The sequence below is a fragment of the Stomoxys calcitrans genome, chromosome 3 (genome assembly GCF_963082655.1).
Source record: "Stomoxys calcitrans chromosome 3, idStoCalc2.1, whole genome shotgun sequence".
Taxonomy (NCBI): Eukaryota; Metazoa; Arthropoda; class Insecta; order Diptera; family Muscidae; genus Stomoxys; species Stomoxys calcitrans.
The window spans coordinates 175,420,485-175,448,416 of record NC_081554.1 but is presented as its reverse complement, the minus strand read 5'-3'; the positions used below and the strand labels follow the sequence as shown (position 1 = coordinate 175,448,416).

Sequence of the window (27,932 nt, the reverse complement as noted above, 5' to 3'; positions counted from 1 at the left end):
AAAGAACTTGGCAAATGTGATCCATGTTAGGTTAGGGTACATACGATTCGGTCCGGCCGAACTTAGCACGCTTTTACTTGTTTAGTATTTAGAGCGAACATCATGCCGATTACTGGCTTAAGTGTATGTCCATAGTGGCATGGGCGAATTAATATCCGCACTCTCTTTTCAACCTGACCTACCTAGATCGCAAACATTTACATTCAACAGCAACCCATTTTATGAAATCAGCTGATTGATGGGCCGTTTACACTTTAAAATAGGTAGTTTAACAAAAGTAATTAAAGGCCGGCGCCGAGCGCATAGAGAGAGAATATGACCCGCCCATGATATTAAAATCGTTCTGGGATATTTTAATGCGAAGATAGGGAAGAAAGACATTTTTGGTCCAACAGTCGGAAAGTATAGCCTCCACGAGATAACGTACAGTAATGGGTTGAGACTAATAGATTTCGCCGCGGCAAAAACATGGTAGTAAGTAGCCCCAGATTTCAACATAAAAATATTCACAAAGCCACATGGCTGTCATCCGATCAAAACACGAGGAACCAAATTGATCACGTTGCGATAGATGGAAGGTATTCATCCAGCGTGTTAGATGTACGATCAATCCGTGAAGCGAATATAGATTCGGAACTACCTTGTTGCAGCAAAGGTTCGCACCAGTTTGAATATGGCGAGGAAAGTACGATCTGACACTGCACGGAAGCTGGACATTGAAAAGCTGCAAACACAACAGATTGCAGCGGCATACTTCACTCGACTTACCCTACTGCTTGATGAAAGCACTCCTTGTTCCGATGATATAATGGCGCAGTGGCGAATTATTGCCCACTCCATGGAAAAAGCCGCGAAATCCGTACTTGGGTACCGGAAGCCTCCTCCAAGAACCCCATGGTTCGACCAAGTGTCGAGATGCTACTGAAGCCAAGAATGCGGCATATAGAGTAACCCCGCAATCAGTAGCAACGCGCCAGATGAAGGAGTGGTATCGGGAGAAAAGGAGAGAGGAGAAACGTCTATTCCGCAGAAAGAAAAAGGAAATGGAAAGGCGTGAGTGTAAGCGAATTGAGATGTACAGGAGTCAGAATGAAGTCCGGAAATTTTACCAAAGAATGAAACATCAAACCGATGGCATTGGTGCAGGCACATCCTCCTGCACAGATAACATGCTGAGGATATGGAAAGAACATTTTACACAACTGCTAGTGTCCGACGTTGGCGGCCAAGAGGATACCGCAGAACCAATCAATGATGATGGTATAGAATGTTTACTTCTTAGTCAGAATGAGGTCCAGTTAGCAGTGACGCAACTAAAGAACAATAAGGCAGCAGGAAACGACGGGTTACCCTCTGAACTATTTAAGATTCGATTCGACACACTGCTTAGGCGTATGTATCAGCTTATCTGCACAATCTGGCTAGAAGAACGCATATCGGATGATTGGAACCTCAGCATACTATGTCCCGTACACAAGAAAGTAGACAAGGCGGATTGTGCCAACTACAGAGGAATAAGTCTCCTCCCCATCGTCTACAAGATACTCTCGAGTATATTGTGTGAAAGATTAAAACCTAAAGTCAATGAGATAATTGGGCCCTATCAATGCGGCTTTAGACCTGGTAAATCCACCCTAGACCAGATATTCACACTGCGCCAAATCCTGGAAAAGACCCGGGTAGGACAAATCAACACCTACCATCTCTTTGCAGACTACAAAGCCGCTTTCGATACTCCTTTACGTTCAAAGGTATTTCAAGCCATGTCTGAGTTTGGTATCCCTGCAAAATTAATAAGACTCTGCAGGATGACACTTGCTGATACGCGTTCCTCAGTAACAATAGGAAAGCATCTCTCCGAACCATTCAATACCAAACGAGGTTTCAGACAAGGAGACAGCCTATCATGTGATCTCTTTAATATCCTGCTGGAGAAGATTATACGAGTTGCAAATGCGAATAGATATGGCACACTAATCACCAGAGAACTCATGCTACTAGCCTATGCCGACGACATTGACATCATAGGTCGGTCACCGGAAATAGTAACTGCAGTCTTTGAAAGAATCGAAAGAGTCATTGAAAATGGGTCTGGCAGTCAATGGAGATAAGACGAAATGGATGGTTTCAACTCCCAAAACACCTCGTACAACCGAGTAGATAAAAAATAGAGAAAGTTGGGAAACACAACTTTGAGATAGTGAGAAACTTTATCTACCTTGGCACCGCCGTAACCGAAACGAATGACATCAGTTTTGAAATATAGCGAAGAATAATACTGGCAAACAGATGCTACTTTGGATTAAGTAAGTAGTTAAGAAACAAGGCCACCTCTCGGCAGACGAAGATTACCCTATACAAGACGCTGATACTGCCCAGAACGGATATGATACACTAGGCACTGATGAGGGTCGCCGGCCCAGAAACACGTCTGCCAATGGTTGTGATATCTATGCCCGATTGTCCGATAGCTGGCAATTTATTTTCTTCAATTCATAAAAAAACATTCTATTCTTCCTGACACACATTCTCGTGGTCATTTAAGCTCGACAAATGCAAGAAAGGATTTATTCAAATGACCGGCTCTAGTAGCCAAAACAAATAAACGCAGATAATAAACTCCCAGGGCACGGGGTAGTACTTCGAAAATAAAACAGCTTTCAGTGGTTGTTGTTTCTAAATATAGAAACGAAAAGCTCATTTCAAAGACAAAAAAGCCCCCACAATTTGTGGTGGGTGCATTATTGTTGTCATTGGCTGGCGATGCTAGTCACGATGACGTTAAAGACAATAAGAGAATGTGCCAGCCTGCATAAGGTCAGTGTGAAGATGAGATTTGGAATTGTTTGAGAAGATGTTGCTCAGAAAACTGACTCACATGTGATTGGTGGTAAACATGTCCGTGTGCGTAGATTTCATATAACCATTAATGCTAAAATCTAAGCTTAAATAGGACAACTAACATGCCATGAAACTGTGGGCCTGTCAAGCGGACTAATATTATATTAGGCACTGATGAGGGTCACCAGCGCAGAAACGCTTCTGCCAATGGTTGTGATATCCATGTCCGATTGGCTGATAGCTGGCAATTTCTTTTCTTCATTTCATAAAAAAAACAATCTCTTCTTCCCAACACACATTCTCGTGGTCATTTTAGCTCGACTAACGTAAGAAGGAAGGATTTATTCAAATGACCGGCTCTAGTAGCTAAAACAAATAAACGAAGAAGGTAAGTAACTAAAGTTATCTCCCTTAAAAATACTTGCAAAGTATACTCATCCTTTTCGAACTGTACCAGGTCCTATCCTACGGTGTTAGAATGGTGACAATTCGTCACCTCGAGCGAAAAAGTGATAGGTTTTTTCCCATGCAAGGGGACAGGAACTGGGATCGGTCTATATCACCAGAGGACCTATTCCATGACAGGTTTGGGAGCTGTCCCATTTCCCGTAGGGTTATGAATGAGACGAAGCATTCATACCATCAATGTTAGACGACTTGTTGAACTATGTGCCACAGTGGCGCTTTCAGGAAATTTGACATCCTCAATGCCAAGTACTGCCAAAAATTAAAAAAAAACTGTATATCGGCTGATCCCTTGGCTTAACCTTATTCAGTGAATCCTGGCTTGGGCTATCACCATTTTGACTTTTTCCAGCGATCTTTCTATAAGTGTGAACGCCCCTTGCTTTATACCTATAATATTATGTGCCACCCAGTTATTTAACATATTGATAATTGTTTTTTGTGAGCTACTGCAGTATCAGAACCCAATTATGAAACGCAATTGTGAAATGTAATAACAAACAATTAACTTTTGTTCTCAATAAAGAATCATATGTCAATTCAATTTGGCTGAAATGGAATGTTCGCCCACAGTTGATTAAAACACATGTGGTAAGGCAAAGTTATGAACCAAAAAATCTTCAAACATGACAGTAATTTAAACCTTTTTTTGACACGTGGCCGTACGTGTAATGCATGCCTGCAACTTTTGGTTGCTTTCACATTATTAAATCATGTCTAGGCGAAAGAATAACTAATGGCTTTCATCCCATGGCCAATGATGTCCCCGGCATGGCCCACTTATGAAATATGAAAAAATCCTAATTAAAGATTTTTTTTTTCATTTTGCAAACCTCCACAACAGAGTGCTTACTCATTTGCATGTGTGGCGTAAAGGAGGTTGACAAATAGTTTTGAGCACGAGTTTAGTGGATGGGCATGAGAAAAGAAGTAGGGAATGAACGAACGATGCGAAAAATGAAATGTCAGTCATTAGCATAATACCTGAACTAGAAGCGTAATTATAATTTGCTTATTTGTCATATGTGATACGCAGGAAAAACACACACACTCAAACACAGAAACTCAAAATGCTGTAAAATTCGAATTCATGGACGTTTTGTTGATGAATGCAAAATTTTAGTTTGAAAAATAAGCCAAAGAACGAACCGCGAATTCGTTTGTTACGCATTTTTGAAATTTTTGTATCACAGTTTCTTTTGCCTGAATTTAAACGACTCTTCAAGAACTCATCCATTTTGCGTATCCTTTGTGGCGTTGTTGTGGGTTCTAGAATGAATCTGAACATGAACATGCGGAAATTGTAATTAAAACGAACGAATTTTACATGACTCAAGTATACTCTTGTTGATGCAAAAAAGGGCACTTGTTTTCAAGTACGGTACTTGCCTTACAGACAGTGAGAGAAGGAGAACACAGAAATGAAGAAGAATTCAAAAATCTGAAATTCAGTTAATGAAACACAATAACAGCAACAACCACAAGAATGATGATGACAAAACCATTTATATAGCAATGAAAGACATCAGTGATGTCAACTGCATCGTAATTTGGTTGGGAGAGGCAAAAAAAAAAAAAAAGATGTCGAAATTTTAAAAGCAGTTCCGCATCTCAAATTCGAAGAGGAATCATAAAATAAACCACATTTTTTAAAACTATTTTAAAAGTTTTAAAAAATGGTTGATGGCAAAACCATTAACAAAACAATGAAAGCTATCAGTGATGTCAACTGCATTGAAATTTGGTTGGTAGAGGCAAAAACAAAAACCATTTTTCGAAAATTTTAAAGCATTCCGACGTACCAAATTCGAAGAGGAATCATAAATTGGACAACATTTTCTAAATTTTTCACTTTTGATACTTTTTTTGGATTTATTTAAGAAAGTGGAAAGCCTTTAGAAACTTTCATTTAATGCCCAATAATTTGTTTGAATGCTGTTTAAGCTCAAAATCGCAAAATTGATGTTCAAAAAAGCCAAAAACTTTATGAGGCTTTGAAATTGCTATTCCTTAGCTTTTCAAACTTCGTAATACTGGAAACACCATTGATTTGAGAAGTTAGGCGTTTTTTACATTTGTGATATGTTAGGTTAGGTAAGGGTGGCAGTCCTTTACAGACTCACTTAGACAATTTGAAGTCCATTTTGATACCACAGTAGCGACAGACCAAGGCTTCTGGCGGGAATTGAACACACGACCCCTGCACTGGTAATCCAAGCACGCTACCAACTCGGCAACCAACATTTGTGATAACTTGTAACAACATTTTATAATATTCCTCCTTTAGAATGTTCGAAAATCACATAATTAACTATTAAAGCTATATGAAGTTATGGTCCGATTCGTACCATAATTGAATTAAATGTTGGACACCATAGTAGAAGTCGTTGCAAAATTTCAGACAATTCGAATAAGAATTGCGCTCTTAAGGTGCCCAAGAAGTAAAATAGGGAGATCGGTTAATATGGGAGCTGTATTAGGCTATAGACCGCTTCAGACCATATTTGACGCATGTTGAAGGTTATGGGGGAAGCCGTTGTACAAAATTTCAGTTAAATTGGATAATAATTGCAGATCGGTTTATATGGCAGTTATATCAGTTTATGGAGAGATTTGAACCATATTTGGTACAGTTGTTGAAAGTCATAACAAAACACGTTATGGTAAATTTTAGCCAAATCGGATACGAATTGCGACCTCTAGAGGCTCAAGAAGCCAAGATTCAAGATCGGTTTATATGGCAGCTATTGTATATCAGGTTATGGAGCGATTTTAACCATATTTGGCGCAGTGATTGAAAGCCATAACAAACAGCTCATGCTAAATTTTAGCCAAATCGGATAAGAATGGCGGCCTCTAGAGGAAGAAAACAAGATTCAAGAACGGTTTATATGGCAGCTATATCAGGTTATGGACCGATTTGAATCATACTTAGCACAGTTGTTGGAAGTCATTGCAGAATTTCAGCCAAATTGGATTGGAATTGCACCCTCATTACGAAACACATCGTGCAGAATTTCAGCCAAATTGGATTGGAGTTGCGCCCTCTAGTGCCTCAAGAAGTCAAGACCCCAGATCGGTTTATATAACAGCTATATCAGGTTATGGACCGATATGACCCATTTACAATCCCAACCGACCTACACTAATAAGATGTGTAGGTTCAAACGGCTAGTTTTACTCCTTTGAAAGTAAGCGTGCTTTCGACAGACAGGCGGACGGACAGAAGAACGAAAATGGCTAGATCGACTTAAAATGTCATGATGATCAAGAATTTACTTTATGAGGTCTTAGACGAATATTTCGAGAGTTACAAACAGAATGACGAAATTAGTATACTCCCATCCTATGGTGGAGGATATAAAAAGAGCTTACGGATTTTAACGACAATATAGAAAGTTTGACAATATTTAAACCAAAAAAGAATTCGTCGCTTAACCCCGGATTGTGATTTTAGACTGAGGGTTGCTTGGGAAAAAATTCTTAGAATTTATCATATATACATCGTCGTGACTTTTAACTTTTTGTATAATATTTTGCCCTCTGAGTCTGAACATTACAGTCTACACTTAATTTCCCGTTAGGTTACCTGCCTAATGCTACAATGAGCCAAACTGGGCTCAGTTTAGACTCACACTACTCTACCACTATGCCACACCACAATTTTACCAACTATATTTCAAAAACAATTAAAACGCTACTAGGCAACATTGCTTTAACCAATTCGCATATTATGTCATTCAAGTCGTTCCTTTAACAATCCATTACAGCTTTTTGCTCTTCATCATGGCTCAAGAGTCACAAATGAAATGAAATAGGGAAGAAAAAATAATAACCTAATGGTTTAAGTGGTTATCAAAAGCGAAAATTAATAAGCGAGCCAAAGAAATGTACAGAAGGGGGGAAAATAGCGAATAAGCAGATGATTCGAGTGGATATGTATAAGAGGTCGCTCTGCCATATTCAGCAGCAATTTGGCAAACGAAATGAATAATTATGACACAGAGGCAAAAGAAGTAAAGCAAATGAAGTAGAATATAAAGCTCTGCCTGAAAGTATGCCTTACATGACGACCTTGCTGCTAGGCGTTGTCATTGCAGTTTTAACACTGAAGCCGAAGTTTTCGAAAGGTCCTTGTATTTCAAGGAGTTGTAATGATAATAAAAGTATTTTAATATTCATAAAAGCATTTTAATTAACATTTAATTAAATTATAGCATAGAAAGCAGAAAATGTTTGTTTTACACTCAGAAAAATGTTAGCAATCTCCCTGGTGAATGTGTGAGGCAGGCACGTAGCGAGCAATGCAGAATGGCGTTCTGGTTATGTGGTTATAAATATTCCACTCATCCTTGAAGCTTTTTCGCCATAGTATGAAAAAGAGCGTCACTGTCTGTCTACTTCACAGAATTACTTATACCCAAACATCGTATATATTTTTGGCAATGTTTGTAACATGCCCAGCATAGAGAATATGCTGATGACTATGTATAACATGTAGTGGATAGGAAAATCAGCTTCTCTTTGAATTTGATTTAATTAGGAAACCGAATTTAAATTTAAAATTTTTATGCTTTTTTGCAAGTAAACTAAATTAAAAAAATAAATAATAAGAAAAAATAAATAGAGAAAAAACTAATATATATATATATATATATATATATATATATATATATATATATATATATATATATATATATATATATATATATATATATATATATATATATATATATATATATATATATATATATATAAAGGAAAATAAAAAATACATTAATAAAAAAAATAATCCAAATGAACCAAATAAAAAATTAGGAAAACAAACAAAATACAAAAAAAAATTAAAAAAAAAATAAACAAAAAACTAAAAAATAAAAATTAAAAATATACAATTAAAAAACATAAACAAAAGTAAAATAAAATAAAAAATAAAATAAAAAATAAAAACAAAATAAAAAAAATAAAAAAAAATGATAAAAAAAATCATAAAAAAAATAATAAAAAATAATAATAAAAAAAAATAATAAAAAAAATAAAAAAAAAATAAAAAAAAAAAAATAAAAATAAAAAAAAATAAAAAAATAAAAATAAAAAAAAAATTAAAAAAATTAAAATAAAAAAATAAATAAAAATAAATAAAAATAAATAAATAAATAAAAATAAATAAATAAAAATAAATAAATAAAAATAAATAAATAAAAATAAATAAATAAAAATAAATAAATAAAAATAAATAAATAAAAATAAAAAATAAATAAATAAAAATAAAAAATAAATAAATAAAAATAATAAATAAAAAATACAGTCCAACCAGGATAAGTGAAATCTTAAAAATACATCAATTTGGTTTCACTTATCCGTAATTTTCGGTTAAGCGTTGGTCGGATAAGTGAAATAAGTTTTCAGTTAAAAATAAGTGCAAGCGAATTTTATGTCAACGTACTAATCTCTTATATATAAAAATGTATGAACCGATTACCTTGAAATTTTCACAGATTATGTAGAATAGTCTGGAAGGAAACATAGGCTATATAATTTTTTGATATCGGAAAGGGGGCGGACTTTCCCCCTTAGCCCAAAAGTACTACCCAAAAATAAAAGTGTACCGATCAGGACAATATGAGACTCAAATGAAAGGTATTCAGGAGTAGAACACGAATTTCATATTAAAAATTGGGTCTAAGTAACTGGAGAGCCGCCCCAACCCTAAAATACCCTTAAATAAGATTATTGGACGAGCATGACAGTATGGGACTCAAACGAAAGGTATTCGGGAGTAGATTACGAATATAGTCAGGAAGGAGGAATAGACTTTATAAATTGTTGATATCGGAGGGGGGCGGATTCTCCTCCGTTAACCCCAGAGACACCATCGAAAATCAAAAGTGGACCGATAAGGACAACGTGGATATCAAATGAAAGGTATTGAAGAGTAGAATACGAATATGAATATACGCCCTAACCCCAAAACTTGTAAAAGCAGATAAATTGAACGTCCATATCAATATGGGGCTCAAATGAAAGGGAGTAGATTACGAATCTGGCATACAAACTCAGATCGAAGTGTTAAGGTTCACCCATCGCCCAAAAACGCCCCAAATGGGCATATGATCCATCATGACTATATGAGACTCGGTTTGTTTGTTTGTTCTGTAGAATCAAAAACGGCTGAATCGATTTCCTTAAAATTTTCATAGATTATTTTAGTGGAAGGAAACAGGTAAAATCATTTTTAGGTATCGTATGGTGGCGGACCCTCCCTCTTACCCCAAAAATGTCACCCAAAACCAATAGTGGACTGATAGGCTCAATATTGGTATCAAATGAAAGGAATTAGACGCTAGAAAACGTATACCGTATTAAATTCTGGGTACAAGTACTCAGCGGGTTGCCTCAACCCCGAAACTCTTCTAAACAAATATATTCGACGTTCCTATCAATATGTAGTAGATTTCAAATATGGCATAAAATATTAGGTCCAAGTAACGGGAGGTCATCCCAAATACCCCTAAATGGGCATATTTGGGAGTAGATTGCAAGTATATACTTATAAAACATTATAATGTTTTATAAGTTTAAAACAACAGTTAAAATAAAATATATAAAAAAAATAAAATAGAAAACATATAAAAAAAATTAAAAAATAAATAAAAAAATTCAAAAAATTTAAGAAATTTCAAAATTCTACAAAATTAAATTAAAAAAAATGAATAGAAAAACTATGTCCATGAAAATTTGATTTCTTGTTATTACAGAAAGTGCTCATAACTACACTGAGTACAAAACAAATGAATAATGTGTTCCACATCACATTTCTTCAACATCTAGTCCGCAAAGATGGCCATACAAATTACACCCCTGAGCATATGCTACAAAAATAATTCGAAGCTATAAAACGATGATAGTTAAGGAAGTTTGTAAGCAGGCAGACATACAATTTTGCTGTTTTTACTACAAAATATTTTTGAAGATTAGGCAACTTTATGGAATATTTCAAAACATGCATAAATCTTTGAACAAGACTCTTAAAAGAAACACCATCATCTCCTACACCATACATGTTGTCTAAGCCAAGACATAGTCTACATACAAATATTTTTTTTTGGTGGCATACGCTCAGGGGTGTTATTTTACTGCATAGACTAAGGAGAGATCCGACCCGACCACACTGACTAGACGTTAGACTGTAGTCCAACAGAATATGCAGGCATTTACATTGGTTGCTTTTAGTTGCACCATAAGGACTAGTAAAATTTTTGTTAAGTTTATAGCATTTATTTACAACATGCCATCAGGTTAATTCTACAGAGATGACGTAAAAGAAGAGCAATGAAATGAAATAACGGTAGTGTGTTGTGTGAGAGAAAGAGCCAGCCAACAAAATCTTTTCCCCTTAAAAACTTTGTCAGCTCCTAATGGCATGCAATGAATAATTACATTTTGCAGCTAAATTTGAAGGCAAACGAGTGTCTGGGTGTTATAAATATTATTTAGTATGAGAGCAAGATAGGACTTTTTTGAAAAGTTTTCGTTAAACTTATTATCTAATGGCATTATGTTGGTACAAAATACCAGTCTGGGAGAAAGGTAAAGTCAAGTGTTTTAAACTATGGCCCCATGTCACTTACAAGTTGTCAAGCCTAAAAGTATACTAGGTAAAGTTAATGGAAAATTAAGTCATTTAGTGCATATGTAGGTATTTCAAAGTAGGGATGGGTAATTTCAGAGCATATAGAGACTTCGTGGGTCTTTTAGGGGAGAAGAAGAAGAATAAATTGTAAAGTCATTAGACTGTCCCACGGTAAAAAGGAAAAATATTTCTTGCAAATAGAGAAACTCAAACCCACTACGATTTCTAATCAGCTTGATATACAAACGCATTGTCTCTTGATTTTATCAAGAAGATGTGTGCTTGACTAGCCACGTTTATTGAACAGTAGGTGGAATTTTGAAGCACCGTCCACCAGAGTATATGGTAAGTGGTTTTAACCCACCCCAGAGAGTTATATTGATCTCTCGATTTTTCCCCAATTTAGTCTAGGTTGGATCATGTTTGGATATAGCTGTTACATAGACCGATCTCCCGATTTAAAGTTTTTGGTCCATAAAAGGCATATTTATTACTCGATTTGTGTGAAATTTGGAACACTGAGTGTTGAGAGGACTAATACAACTCACTGTTCCAAGCTTCAGCGAAATCGGAAAATATGCACCTTCTATGAGCTCAAGGTCCTGAAATATCGAAATATTGTTCGATATGGACCATATTCGTTCTGATAGCGAGTGAACTACTATGGAACTCATTCTTTAAAATTTTAGCGAAATCAAGCAATAAATGCGGCTACTACTTCCGGTGACTGACCAATGATGTCGACATCGTCGGCATAGGCGAGTTGCATTTGTTCTCTTGTGATTAGAGTGCCATATCTATTCACATCTTCATCTCGTACAAACTTCTCCAGCAGGATATTAATGAGATCTTACGATAGGATATCTCCTTGTCCGAAACATCGTTTGCTATTGAATGGTGATTCATTCCTATTCTTAGTGAGGAACGTGTATTAGCAAGTGTCATCCTGCAGAGTCGTACCAATTTGGCAAATCAGACATGACTTGAAATACCTCTCATCTTTCACACAGAAAGCTCGAGAGTATTTTGTATGCGATGGGGAGGAAACTAACTCATCTGCAGTTGGCACATTTCGTCTTGTCTCCTTGCTTGTGTACGGGGCATGGTATGCTGAGGTTCCAAACATCTGGTATGCGTTCTTCTAGCCAGATTGCGCAGACAAGCTTATGCGGGTAACCCGTCGCCTCCTGCTGCCTTGTTGTTCTACTGTCGGGTCACTACTACTTGGATATTATTCTGACTAGGATATAAACATTCTATACCATCATCAGGGATTGGACCCAATTATCTCATTGACTTTAGGTTTTAATCTTTCATACAGTACGCTCGAGAGTATCTTGTGTGGGATGGGGAGGAAACTTATTCATCTGTTGTTAGCACGTTGCGTCTTGACGCCTTTCCAGTGTACGGGGCATAGTATGCTGAAGTTAAAATCATCGGGCATGCGTTCTTCTAGTTCGATTGCGCGGACTAGTTTATGCATACGCCTTATCAGTGTGTCGCCTCCGATCTTAAATAGTTTAGCGGGTAACCCGTCGGCATCTGCTGCCTCGTTGTTCTTCAGTCGGGTCACAGCTACTTGGACCTCATTTTGAATAGGAGGTAAACGTTCTACACCATCATCAGGGATTGATTCTGCGATATCATCTTTGCCGCCATCGTCGGACACCAGCAGTTGGGTAAATTGTTCTTTCCATGTCCTCAGCACGCTATCTGTGTCATTTACCAGATTTCCTTCTTTGTCTCCGCAAGAGGATGTGCCTGCACCAAAGCCATTGGTTTGATGCTTAAATCTTTGGTAGAATTTCCGGACTACATTCCGACTCTTGTATATCTCAATTTGCTCACTCTCACGTCTTTCCATTTCCTTTCTCTTTCTGAGGAAAAGATGTTTCTCCTCTCTCCTTTTTTTTTTGTCTCTGCAGGAGAATGTGCCTGCATCAAAGCCATCGGTTTTGTGTTTAATTCTTTGTGTTCCAAATATCCGCACTTCATTGTGAAGATATTAATCCGCCTCATGTCACTATGTACATACACCTAAACCAGTAATCGGCTTGTTGTGCGCTTTAAATACTTAAAAACAACCTCGAAGAAGAAAGTCTATGTTAGGAACTCCGTGCTACTTACGAAATCCTTGATTGATTTCAACTCAGGTATCCGATAGGAAACCTCTTCCCTTCCTTCCAGGTTCCCTATCGTCGCCTCGATTATACCGCGATGATATGAGTTGCTCCCATCGCCTTAAGTCTGATGGAGAAAATCAGCAAGGGCAAGATTCGTACTGCCTCAAATCAGGAGCCATGGACGACCCGGAACAAATTTTCTGGACTGAACCAAATCAACTACCAAGTATTCAATACTAAGACTGGTACTCGGCCGAAGACCTGAGTTTTTTGTCAAAAAAATGTTAATTATATATTTTCCCCAGAGTTGCCAACGTAGGATGCGACAGTGGTGAGACAGGGAGATGGTGGAGCATACCCAGGTATGCTCACTTTATCTGCCTTTCGACTCTCCGACACCGCCACCCACGTCGGAGCTGCAACAGCTGGTGAGGAAAGCAAAACAGTCAGGAAACGAGGTACTAATAGGGTGCGATGCGAACTCTCACCACATTTCGTGGGGCAGTACCAACACTAATAAGCGGAGCCAAGCCCTGGAAGAGTTCTTGAATACTAACGACCTAATAACAATTAATATTGGTAACACCGCTACCTTTGTCAATAGGATTAGGGAGGAGGTATAAGATGTGACGATATATTCGGAAAATCTAAACTATGAGGTTCAGGATTGGAGGGTCTCCATTGGAACACATTTTTTCTCTGACCATTGCTACATTAGGTTTAGAAAAGCACGGCCAGCACCGAATCCGATAAGCTTCCGGAATAAGTTGAAAACCAACTGGACAAAACTACTCAGAAGAGTAGCCTTCCGAATTGGGCAAGATAATTAAGATTGTTCAAGCATAGAAGACATTGACGAAAATGTCAACAGGATTACGACTGCACTGGTGGGTGTTGTTCTCTTCGGGAAACGATCCGATCGGCAACCTCTTCTTTTCCATCCAGGTTCCCTATTGTCGCCTCGATTATACCGCGATGGTATGAGCTGCTCCAATCCTAAATCCATTCCACCATCGCCTTAAGTCTCATAGCTGCAGTGGCTGCCTCACGCATAATCTGTCTGTCAATGGGTCGGATATCTAGAATAGTCTCCAGTGCCCCAGTGGGCGTGGTCCTCAACGCTCCGCCTATGCCGAAACAACATGTTTTCTGAACATGTTGTGTAGTCCTTATGTTGCACCTTTTCTCCATAGCAGTCCACCAAACCAATGAGGTGTAAGTAAGTATTGGTTTAATCACGCTCTAAAGAGCCAGTGGACTATCCCCGGATTCAGGCCCCATATCGAGCCCACGGCCCGTCTACATAGTGCCCAACATCTGTGAGCCTTCTCAGTACGTTCGATTCAAATAAAGATTTCATGCATTTTCTGAATTTTCGATGTTTTTTTTGTTGAAAAACTTTCTATAGCTCTTAGAAAATCACTCTTTACAAGCCATACACTACCAGACGAATTTTAGGCAGGACAATCAAAGGGCGTGTCGCACAGCAACAGCATTTAGTAGAAAGTAGATCTCATTATTGTCGCCAGAATTACTGAGGTGATAACCATCGCGGATGATTCGAAGATTCAGTGTCCTGAGAGGACATGGTATACTCTGCGAAGTGATGACCTGCGAAAGGCTGGTTTGGATTTTATGGTTCGAACCATGCCAGCAGTCAGTGTAAGCTTTAAAATCATTGGATAGAATCGGTCAAACCTATCTTGTAAAAGTAACCTTATGATTTTTTGCCTTGTGTATCTAGGCTAAAAACGACAGAGGCGGTGTTATCGGCCGGAAGATTTAGACTGTGATTGGAATTTAAATAATCAGACTTCATGGATCTTGTGTAGGATAAAGGAGTCGTAAGCAGCACAGTTGTCAGTTGAATGATTGATTGAATGATGCAGTGAATAATTTCTATGCTTGAGGAAGACAAAGATACATTTGGCAACCTAATCGATGGGTGTGTTTGCCTAATTTTCCAGTTAAAAATTTTTAAGTACGCGAACACAAATTGATTTTTTATACATTGTGTTAAGGTCCCAGGTTCAAAACCATTTTAAAGAAAGTTTTTAATTAAAGAATTTCTTGATCTCGAAAATAGTAAAAACATCTTATCAATACATATATTTTTGGCTAGTGCTAATATTTTGGGTAACCATGTGTGAAAGTAGCTCACAATGAGGAGATTAGTCACCCTTGGAAACAAACTCATAACCATAAAACACAGTTTTGAAAACTTTTCAAAATAGGGCACTCTATGGTTTTTTACACTGTATTTGAGAGCCTATTAAAAATCCTATTTAAGAACTTTAAGTCTTAGTTTTGAAATTTTTTTTCAACTTACAATTATTAATGGCAACCATATTGTATGGAGTCTTGTTTTATTGTTTTTTCTTGTTACACAAAAAAGGCACTGGTTTTGGGAGTATTCTCTATTTTTAGGTATAAATTCTTAAAACAGTTGAAGAACACTTGCTTTCCTTAGTATCTCTCAGGTAGAGTAGTAAAATTTTGCAGTAAAAAAAAGTTCTAAAAATTCCTATGGTTTGTTGTTTTGTTATTTTTAAAACAGAATATGGGCCGGAACTTTTCTATATATACTTTTTTCAGTTAAAAAAAAATTCAATTGATTTTCGTTTTTTGAGGAAAAAAATAACAAATTCCTTAGAGCTTGAACGGTAGCCACGCGACTGTTGCAATTGAACTGAATGCATGAAAACGGCATATTCAACATGAAACGAAGGGATATGCTGTGTTCAAACCTACAAAAAGAAAAACAACAAAATTGTAACACTAACAGCAACAATGACAACAAACACAACAACCAAGGTGGCTTTATACACGGGTATACGTGAATAAAGCCAAAAACAACAAATGCAACAAAAAGGACCTTATGATGATTACGACGACCTAACGTCTGGCAGACAGACAGTAAAACAGAAAAATTTTACGAAAAAAACCTCAGAGAAAGGATATACCGTAAAAGGCACACTTAAAACAACAACAAATACAATAATAACCATACTATTTTGGCAGCATTGCCAAGCATTCCCACACACACATATAGCTTCAGTTTCATACATACAATGTACAGATAACGGGTTGGGCAGCAACAAAAATCGAAAAACTGCAAATACTATTGCATATATTTTGGCTTAGTTCCACACCCCATTACTCGAACCACACCAACCAAACATAACGGCAACAAAAACAACAAATGCCATTCCCACAGTCACCCTAGCAGCAAAGCCGGCTGCGCTGTTAAAGGATGGATGCATACAAAAACGATGGTCATACGTTGATTCAATAGCTTTTGGACGAAGTTCACCACTGAATAACGTCAGTGTTGGGAGCAGGGTTGCCAAAACAAAAAAAAAAAATTATATAAAGGCTGGTACAATGTTCGTTTTATGTGGAATTTTTTTGTGAGAACTTTTTTATAGATAACGGAATTTGAAACAAAAAACTTGCTGATTTCATTCAGTAGGACATTCCCCCATAACTTATGTAAAAAACTTAATAAAACTATTATGTTATCATTGAGATTTTTGTAATGTTTCTAAAAAGTAATAGTGAAAAACATGTGTTTTCCACTGGGAAAAACGAACATAGTACCCGCCATAACAAATAAAGACGTGCTAAGTTCGGCCGGGCCGAATCTTGGGAACCTACCACCAGTTGAAGAGCATAATTTTACGCTATGTACCAAATTACTGCCAAACCAAGAAAAAATTAAAGTTTCTACGAGCCGAACGAGGACAATCGCGAGATTGGTTTATATGGGAGCTATAGCAGGCTAAAGACCGACTTGGACCGTACTTGGCACAAATATGTGAAGTCGTCTATAAAGAACACTATGTGCCAAATTTTAGCCAAATCGGGCACAAATTGCGGCTTCTAGGCGCTCAATATGTCAAATCGGGAGATCGGTTTAGATGAGACCTATATTAGAGTATGGACCGATTTGAACCGTAATTTCCACAGTTATTAGAATTCGTAATAGAACACTACATGCAAAATTTCAGCCATATCGGACAAAACTTACGGGTTGTAAGGGCTCAAGAAGTCAAATCGGGAGATCGGATTATATGAGAGTTATATCACGTTATGAACCGATTTGAACCATACCTAACACAGTTGTTGGAAATCGTAACAGAACGCGAAGAGCAAAATTTAAATCGCACAAAAATTAAGGCTTGCAAATGCTCAAGAAGTCAAATCGAGAGATCGGTTTATATGGGAGCTATATAAGGCTATGGACAGATTTGAACCGTACTTGGCACATTTGTTGGAAGAACATTACGTGTAAAATTTCAGCCAAATCGTACAAAAGCTACGGCTTGTAAAGGCTGAAGAAGTCAAATATGGAGAACGGTTTATATGGGAGCTAGAGATGTGCACGCGAGTGAGTTTTTGCTCACGCTCACGAGACAAAAAAAGGAAAAAAGAGAGAGTCAGGAAAAAAGGAAACTTTTGGATCATTAGGAATAATTTATGCAATATTAGCAATAGGTTTATTAGGATTTATTGTTTGAGCTCATCATATATTTTGCTCGCGAAACAGTTAAAAATTAGAGAGACTTTTGCGAAAGCAGAATAGAATACCAAACCTAAGTCGTAATTTTCTAATGAGTAGTGATATCTCGTTATTCGTATTTTTTTCGTGAGCCGTGATTAGCGAAGTGAGATGTGATTTACGTTCAAGCACGATCACGTGATTAGATTTGGATCTCACTCGCGATTCTCGTGACTCACGCGTAAAACGACTACTCACGACTCACGTACGCACCTCTAATAGGAGCTATATCAGATAATGGGCCTATTTGAACCGTACTTGGAACAGTTGGTCGAAACTCACCATCGCATTAGCTTTAGAAGTAGAGTTGCCGATAGCTAGAAATTATTTAAATCAGGAAAAATCCAAAACTGCCAATATTTTGGATAAATTATTTTTTTAGAAAAATTAAAAAAAATGTTTGCCGAAAACGTATGGCCGGAGGCCACCGTAGCTCAGAGGTTAGCATGCCCGCCTACGACTCTAAACGCCTAGTTTCGAATACTGGCGAGAAAATCAAAAAATATTTTCAGCAGTGTTTATTCCCTACCAATGCAGACAACATTTGTGAGGTACTATGTCGTGTAAAAACGTCATCCAAAAAGGTGTTGCATTACGGCACGTCGTTGAGCTAAAAACTTGAATCGGACAGCACTCATTGATATGTAAGAAATTTGCCTTCTGTGCCATGCCCTCGAGATGGGCAAGAGCCAATGGGCTTCCATAAACCCCAGGAAAACAGAGCTGGTATTCTTCACAATAAGGAGGAAATATGGCGAGTTTAGGGAATAAGTCCTTCATGGAGTGGAGCTGCCGCTCTCTCGGGAAGGTTTCGGGACATAAAGGGGTGGCGGTTAATGAATCGGCTGAAGAGCTGGGAAGATTTGGGTCGCGGATGGACTATAGGAGTGCGACACCGACGGTTAACATTCCTTTGTGGTGAATGTTTCGGATGGTGGATTCCTACAATGACGAATGTGCTGACTCGTCGTGGGCTGGGGTTGTAGGCTGCATGGTTTCCAAGGCCCAAGTTGGCCAGTTGGCCAAGGACGTCGATTGTTCTCGGGCTTGGGAGGCGTAATCTTGGATTGCTGGTGGGAGTTCTGACCGGCCACTGCAATGTCAGGTCGCTGACATGACAAAGGGCTCGGGAAGAAGAGGATTTCTGCAGGTTCTGTGAGGATGAGAAGGAGTTGGAGACGGTTGAGCATCTGTTGCGCCAGTGCATCACGATGACGGGGAGAAGGCGTAGGATTATGGTTGATCACCTCCTCTCTTCACTGAGCTCTCTTCAGTTTTTTAGGCTGCAGGGTTGCCAAAATTGTCTGCAAAATTATGTTTCCTAAGCTAGACTTGAAGAGGTCTACCACTTTGCTAAAACAGACGTCTCAGTCATTGTGTCCGTCATGACGGTTCACCGGCCGATCGGAAAACATGCTGACAGACAGAAGTTTGCCAGTAACGACTTTTGCCGAAGCTGTGAGGACGTCGAGGAAGGAGGAGGAGACTATAAAACATCTGCTGTGTGTCCCGCACTGATAGTCAAAAGGAGTTCCACTTTAGGTTCTTATTAGTTTTGAGAATTTGTCTGATTTTGAGTATGTGAAAGTTCGCAAGTTTTTGGGGTTTCTATGGTAGGAACTACAAGGTATCTTCCTTCTCTTGTACCTTTGGTATCACAGTGGTCAAAAAGAGGTGTGTTTAATCGTATCGATAATTTTCAGGAATTTTGTTAAGAAATGATGGGTCTAAAACTCAATGGCTGTTCGAATTATATTGGGCCTAAGGAAAAGATTTTTATACCCTCCACCATAGGAAGGGAGGTATACTAATTTCGTCATTCCGTTTGTATCACCTCGAAATATGCGTCTAAGACCTCATATATATACTCTTGATCGTCATGACATTGCAAGTAGAACTAGCCATGTCTGTCTGTCGAAAGCACGCTGACTTTCGAAGCAATAAAGCTAGATTGTAAATAGGCAAAATCGGTCCATATTTTGATAGAATCCGATCTTGGGTCTTGACTTCTTGAGCCTCTAGAGGGCGCAATTCTTATCCGATTAGGCTGAAATTTTGTGCTATATATGGTCTAAATCAATCCATAACCTGATATGGCTGCCATATAAACCGATCTTCTTCCGATTAGACTTCTTGAGCTTCTGGAGGGCGCAATTCTTATATATTGATATTTCGTTTTGGTGAGACAATCAACAACTGTGCCAAGTATTGTCTGAATCGGTTGACAACCTGATATTGCTGCCATATAAATCGATTTCCAAGTTGACACTCCAAACCACTGGAGGACGCAATTTTTATTCGATTTGCCTGAAATTTTGGGGGTGATATGTCTTCTTCTATGTGATATGTCTTTTGACAGCCATGACAAGTACGGTCCATATCGGTCAATAACTTGATGTAGCTCATATATATATTGAAAAAGTGATTGAAAGAATTTGAACTTAGCTCGCATTTACTTGTTGTTATTAAACACCGGAAACTAGATTTTGATTTTCCTATCTTGGTCGTAGATTTCGGTTTTGGTAGCGGTAGTCTTAATGTCAAACCGATACTAGGCGCATACAAAATGTTGCCAAAACCGTTCACGTCCATATTTTGAAGCATTTTGTGAAGATCGAGGCCTCATCCTTCTTGAATACAGTATTTTTCTACAATATTCCCTCTTAAGAAAGCGAATCCTCAAGATTCCCAAGATATTGCAAAATTTTCCCATGAACATCCCACTAAGGAACAGGGGCCTCCTTTTTATAGCCGAGTCCGAACGGCATACAACAGTGCGACACCTCTTGGGAGAGAAGTTTTACATGGTATAGTATCTCACAAATGTTGGCAACATTAGGAGGGGAAAATCACCGCTGAAAAATTTTTTGATGGTCTCACCAGGATTCGAACCCGGGCGTTCAGCGTCATAGGCGGATATGCTAACCTCTGCGCAACGGTGGCCTCCAAGATATAATGGAACTACTTATCCTCGATGGCATAGTGAGGAACATAGGCCCGCAATAGACTGCATATTCAGCATTGCATCCAAATCTTCCACAGCTGTAGATCAAGGAATCCCCTCACCCTGATGCAGACTAGTGATTATACCTTATCGTACTTCTTTGAATGAATTCTATTCACAGATTTCCACCATACCAAGGATCGATATCCTAAAGACGGTTGCATACATTAACTCCCCACTTCCTGCCAAACATCCTACTGCAGTAGTAGAAAGGATTTTACGGGTTTTTGACAAAAATTAATTTGAAATCGAGGTCTAAGCAATTTTGTGAAACTTTTTCACAAATTTTCTCTAAAAAAACATTTTGAAAAAAAAAATAATTGGTATAAAACAAAAATTACATTTTGTGAAAAATTACATAAAAATTTAATTTTAAGCAGCTTTTGGTCCCTACCCCCTTTTTCTCCACATTGATCCAATCTAGGCACCCACCACACCATTTGGACGTTTTATTTCCAATTATTTTTTTCTTTTTTATCTTTCGACATCTAAAAGTCTAACATGGCAACCCTGTTTATTTGACACAAGCTAACTTGGAAAAACATATGGTCTGCTCGGCTACATATTTCAACATGAATTAAAAATTCCTCTTCTCTACAAAAACAAACAAATCCGGTTGCGAAGAGTCATTTAGGGGAGCAGCATAGCACCACGAGTGACACTGTCAATAAAAAAAAGTTAAGCACAGCTGAGAGAGGTCGAAAAGGTATAAAATTACCATTTTGTATGGCAAAATAATAAACTTTTTGTTGTTCTTGGTGGTTGTTGATTGTTTTATCGAACAACCAAAAAAAAGTAATCAGTCCCTTATTGGTTGCGAACCCTTTCAGCTATGCGGCTAAGCATGGTTGACCATGCATAAACTAAATACACACACCAAGGATGGTAACTTTGGTAGCATTGGCAGTTGTTGATGTCGGTCATAGCCGCTAACGGTTTATTCTTGAGCCACTTTGTTGCTGTTGTTGTTGGTTACCGGTACAATTAGAAATAATTGTGAGTGCCATGAACGAGTGGAGAGTGGGAGGGAGAGCGAAAATACTAAAAGAATTTCAAAACCATATATCCATGGAAGGGTGCTTTCGAAAGAGAGGAAATTGCAATTATACACAAAGTAATGGCCGGCTATTGGCCTCACCCTTTTGCTAAAATAAGCCCAAATAAGAGGGGCTTTACATGTTAGGACAATAAATACACCGGAGACATATTGCGGCATGAAAATAAATTTATATCTGGAAAAGTAATGGAAATATGAAAGAATATACCATACAAGAAATATGGGCACTTCAGAAAGCCTACAAGGTAGTACTTGAAGTGTTTAAGAGAAAAATTCTATTAAGATAACCAACTAATGAAAATGCAATTTCATTTTAAATTGTGTTCTTCCATAAGCTGTCGTTTCAATTGATTATCATTGATTTAATGCATGTAAATCCCCCTTTAAGCAACATATGAAGGTTACAAAAACAAAATATTTCAACTTCATAGCATTGCCTGTATGGTAGGGCAAATATGTTTGCTTCTGTTGAAAACTTATTTGGCATACAACCCTGCAGTTCTTGCTTTTGCCACATGATGTTGCATGTACACGAAAGGCTGTTCGATGGCAAAAAGGAAATTGCTTAAATAAAGAGCTATATTAAATACTATAGCAAGAGTGAATGAGTGTCACAGGACACTCATACACACATATGTGTGTATGCCGACATGCATTGGCATTGGTTTCATTATCTAACGGATATACGGAAATTGCTTGACAGCGGAAATTATAATTTTAGTTGAGGGACAAAATAAATTTACTGGAAAAATTATGAAAAAGAAGTATTAAAAATTATTTTTTCTGTAAATTATAAAACGGAGACAGTTTCAAGGGAAAAAATAAATAAAAGGCAGAACAAGGTAAGGTTGCGTTAGGTTATAGAGGAAGTCTGCAATCAGACGCACCAGACAATATAGTCCAATGTGATTACAAGAGAATAAGAGAAGAATGTAGTTTATATACAAAGTTTTCTATAGAAATAAAATTTTGACAAAATTTTCTATAGAAATAAAATTTTGACAAAATTTTCTATAGAAATAAAATTTTGACAAAATTTTCTATAGAAATAAAATTTTGACAAAATTTTCTATAGAAATAAAATTTTGACAAAATTTTCTATAGAAATAAAATTTTGACAAAATTTTCTATTGAAATAAAATTTTGACAAAATTTTCTATTGAAATAAAATGTTGACAAAATTTTCTATTGAAATAAAATGTTGACAAAATTTTCTATTGAAATAAAATTTTGACAAAATTTTCTATAGAAATAAAATTTTGACAAAATTTTCTATAGAAATAAAATTTTGACAAAATTTTCTATAGAAATAAAATTTTGACAAAATTTTCTATAGAAATAAAATTTTGACAAAATTTTCTATAGAAATAAAATTTTGACAAAATTTTCTATAGAAATAAAATTTTGACAAAATTTTCTATAGAAATAAAATTTTGACAAAATTTTCTATAGAAATAAAATTTTGACAAAATTTTCTATAGAAATAAAATTTTGACAAAATTTTCTATAGAAATAAAATTTTGACAAAATTTTCTATAGAAATAAAATTTTGACAAAATTTTCTATAGAAATAAAATTTTGACAAAATTTTCTATAGAAATAAAATTTTGACAAAATTTTCTATAGAAATAAAATTTTGACAAAATTTTCTATAGAAATAAAATTTTGACAAAATTTTCTATAGAAAAAAAATTTTGACAAAATTTTCTATAGAAATAAAATTTTGACAAAATTTTCTATAGAAATAAAATTTTGACAAAATTTTCTATAGAAATAAAATTTTGACAAAATTTTCTATAGAAATAAAATTTTGACAAAATTTTCTATAGAAATAAAATTTTGACAAAATTTTCTATAGAAATAAAATTTTGACAAAATTTTCTATAGAAATAAAATTTTGACAAAATTTTCTATAGAAATAAAATTTTGACAAAATTTTCTATAGAAATAAAATTTTGACAAAATTTTCTATAGAAATAAAATTTTGACAAAATTTTCTATAGAAATAAAATTTTGACAAAATTTTCTATAGAAATAAAATTTTGACAAAATTTTCTATAGAAATAAAATTTTGACAAAATTTTCTATAGAAATAAAATTTTGACAAAATTTTCTATAGAAATAAAATTTTGACAAAATTTTCTATAGAAATAAAATTTTGACAAAATTTTCTATAGAAATAAAATTTTGACAAAATTTTCTATAGAAATAAAATTTTGACAAAATTTTCTATAGAAATAAAATTTTTACAACATTTTCTATAGAAATAAAAAAAAAATTTTCTATAGAAATAAAATTTTGACAAAATTTTCTATAGAAATAAAATTTTGACAAAATTTTCTATAGAAATAAAATTTTGACAAAATTTTCTATAGAAATAAAATTTTGACAAAAATTTCTATAGAAATAAAATTTTGACAAAATTTTCTATAGAAATAAAATTTTGACAAAATTTTCTATAGAAATAAAATTTTGACAAAATTTTCTATAGAAATAAAATTTTGACAAAATTTTCTATAGAAATAAAATTTTGACAAAATTTTCTATAGAAATAAAATTTTGACAAAATTTTCTATAGAAATAAAATTTTGACAAAATTTTCTATAGAAATAAAATTTTGACAAAATTTTCTATAGAAATGAAATTTTGACAAAATTTTCTATAGAAATAAAATTTTGACAAAATTTTCTATAGAAAAAAAATTTTGACAAAATTTTCTATAGAAATTAAATTTTGACAAAATTTTCTATAGAAATAAAATGTTGACAAAATTTTCTATAGAAATAAAATGTTGACAAAATTTTCTATAGAAATAAAATGTTGACAAAATTTTCTATAGAAATAAAATTTTGACAAAATTTTCTATAGAAATAAAATTTTGACAAAATTTTCTATAGAAATAAAATTTTGACAAAATTTTCTATAGAAATAAAATTTTGACAAAATTTTCTATAGAAATAAAATTTTGACAAAATTTTCTATAGGAATAAAATTTTGACAAAATTTTCTATAGGAATAAAATTTTGACAAAATTTTCTATAGGAATAAAATTTTGACAAAATTTTCTATAGAAATAAAATTTTGACAAAATTTTCTATAGAAATAAAATTTTGACAAAATTTTCTATAGAAATAAAATTTTGACAAAATTTTCTATAGAAGAAATATTTTGACAAAATTTTCTATAGAAGAAAAAAATGTTGACAAAATTTTCTATAGAAATAAAATGTTGACAAAATTTTCTATAGAAATAAAATTTTGACAAAATTTTCTATAGAAATAAAATGTTGACAAAATTTTCTATAGAAATAAAATTTTGACAAAATTTTCTATAGAAATAAAATTTTGACAAAATTTTCTATAGAAATAAAATTTTGACAAAATTTTCTATAGAAATAAAATTTTGAAAAATTTTCTATAGAAATAAAATTTTGACAAAATATAACTAAGGTAGTGGAGATTGTGCTATCCCGAGGAATAGATCGATCTGACATCCGTATCTAGAGAAATTCGTATCTAGAAAACTACCCTTCCTTAAAGGAAAGAGTACTAAAATTACCCTTCCCAAAGGGAAAGGCTCCCCAAGGAAAGGTGTACCAACGCTTCCGTTCCCCAAGGGAGAGCGTACCAAAGCTTCCGTTCCCCAAGAGAAAGGGTACCAAAAATACCGTGCCCCAAGAGAAAGGTTACTAAAACTATCCTTCCCCATGGGAAAGGTTACCAAAAGTACTCTTCCTCAAGGGAAAGGGTACTAAAACTACTCTTCCCCACAAGAAAGGGTACTTAAACTACCTTTCCCCAAGGGATAGGGTACTAAAGCTTCCCTTCCCCAAGGGATAGGGTAATAAAAAATTCCCTTCTCCCCGGGAAGGAATACTTAAACTTCCCTTCCCCAAAGGAAAGGATGCTAAAACTAGGCTTCCCCAAGGGTAAGGTTACCAAAGCTACCATATCCAAAGGAGAGGGTACCCCAAGGGAAGGGTACCAAAATTACCTTTTCCCAAGGGAAAGGTGAAAAAACTACCCTTCGTCAAGGGAAATGGTACTAAAACTACCCTTCCCCAAAGGAAAGGGTACTTAAACTACCCTTCCTTAAAGGAAAGGGTACCAAAACAAAACAAATGGGTACCAAAATTACCATTCCCCAAGGGAAAGGGCACCAAAACTACCCTTCTCAAAAGGAAAGGGTACTAAAATTACCCTTCCCCAAAGGAAAGGGTACCAAAACTACCCCTCCCCAAGGGAAAAGATACCAAAACCACACATCCCCAAGGAAAAGGGTACCAAAATTACCAAGCGAAACAGTACCAAAACTACCCTTTTGCAAGGGAAACGGTACCAAAACTATCCTTTTCCAAGGGAAAGAGTACTAAAAAATATAAATTTTTGAACAAAGTTGGCACTTTTTAAACTATGAAAATAAAATTGTTAAATCAAATTCTTAGAAAAACAATTTTTTAAATTTGCCAAAAAAAAATCGAGTTCAGACCACATCTTTATCTTTTCGTCCATTAGCAAGCACGCAGACTAAAGTCCGTTCATCAATGTTCAATGCCTCTTGCCAAGCATGTCAAGAACGATTTGTGTTAATCCAAAGCCGTTAAAGCAAAATCGAATTTGAGTGTATAAAGGAAAACAAAAAATGTGTCCCCTTCTGTCACTTCACTCTCTTTAAATCGCAATGCTAAGTTGCCATTGACTACCAACATGGAATACTAATGGCCAGTGACACCCATTAAGAAAAGTATAAAAAAAAAACAGAATAAAACTGAAACAAGCACGAGCCAAACTTTCGTGGCCGATAATGAAGCAGTAGAGTAGAATGAGAAAAACAAGAGAGCGGAAAGAGAATCATACATAAAACAGCTGGGAACATTGTTGCTATTGCAGCTGTATGATTCATAGCAACAGAGACGGTGTCGTAAACTGTAAGCATGCCATCATCATCAGCGCTGTCATAATCAGCTGTGTATAACGGTACAATGCAGACATTTTGTTCTAAAGTTATCGGTAATTTTGTTTTATCCTGAATTCGTAGAGAATTTGTTGCTCACTTAGCAACTTGATAGTGCACTAGCACTCTCTAATATTTAGGCATTATTCACAGGAAAAAACACATTAATTACCGTTATTTAGGAAAACAGCACACAAATGCAATGGGAATATTAAAATGCAACACTTAAACATTCATTAGAAAGGTTATTTTTTCTTTTTCAAATTTAATTTTGAAAAACAAGGCAACACTTACCTGAAATGAGAAAAAGACAAATTATAATTTATTATGGGAGATTTAAATAGGCGTTATAGAACAATTTTATAAAAAGCATAAGAAAAACGTTTTGGAAAGTAAAAGAAAGTTTCAAATAAAAGTTGAGAACTTAGTGACATAAATCATGCAGTAATGATCGTAAGGATCGCGTAAGTTTCCTGGCGGAGGGTAGTTTTAGTACCCTTTCCTTTGGGGAAGGGTGGCTTTAGTAACCTTTCCCTTGGAGGAGGGTAGTTTTAATATCCATTCACTTGGGGAAGGGTAGTTTTAGTAACCTTTTCCTTGGGGAAGGGTGGTTTTAGTACCCTTCCACAAGAGAAAGGGTAGTTTTAGTACCCTTTCCCTCGAGGAAGTTTTCCCCTTTCCTACGAGGAATGATAGCTTAGTAGCATTTCCCTAGGGAAGGGTAGTTTTAGTAACCTTTTTCTTGAGGAAGGGTAGTTTTAGCACCCTTTTCCCTTGGGAAAGGGTAGTTTTAGTACCATTTCCCTTGGGGAAGAGTATTTTTAGTACCCTTTTCCTTGGAGAAGGGTATTTTTAGTACCCTTTTCCTTGGAGAAGGGTAGTTTTAGTACCCTTTGGAACCTTTTAGTCGGCTGTTGCCGACTATCGGATTCTTACTGATTTTTGTTTTAAGAACACTTTCGAGTTTTTGCTATTTTTTCGAGTTTGCCTCGGTTTTCGGTATATCAAGCCAGAACTACTTTTATGTTTTCTTAGAGTTCCCCTGTTGCAGGCAGTGAATGGCAAACTATGCATACACCTTTAAGTATGCTTCATATCTTGCATGCACTTAAGGCACAAAGAGAAGAGTTGGAATACTACATAGAATTTGAATATGTATTCGATGTGTATGAGGAAACAACATGATATGCAGGAAATCATTTAACTGTAGGCCTCATTGCAGGCCTATATAGGAATTTGAAAGGCCTAAGACTGTCATTAAAAAAAGAGGAGCTACTTTTCTGCGGAGAGTCAAT

General features: G+C 35.8%; 1 protein-coding gene across 5 annotated transcripts in view; it reads right to left on the bottom strand.

Annotated features, from left to right (window-relative positions):
• LOC106092455 (stathmin) overlaps positions 1-27,932 on the bottom strand; it is a 426,400-nt gene that overhangs the window by 26,770 nt on the left and 371,698 nt on the right. The window contains exon 1 of one of the 5 annotated variants that reach the window (XM_013259358.2): positions 15,392-15,700. The exons of the other annotated variants lie outside the window; for them this stretch is intronic. Coding sequence (XP_013114812.1) covers positions 15,392-15,410 — 19 coding nt within the window. The 5' untranslated portion in view covers positions 15,411-15,700. Of the gene's footprint in view, positions 1-15,391; positions 15,701-27,932 lie in introns of those variants that run through there. 5 annotated transcript variants of the gene reach the window in all.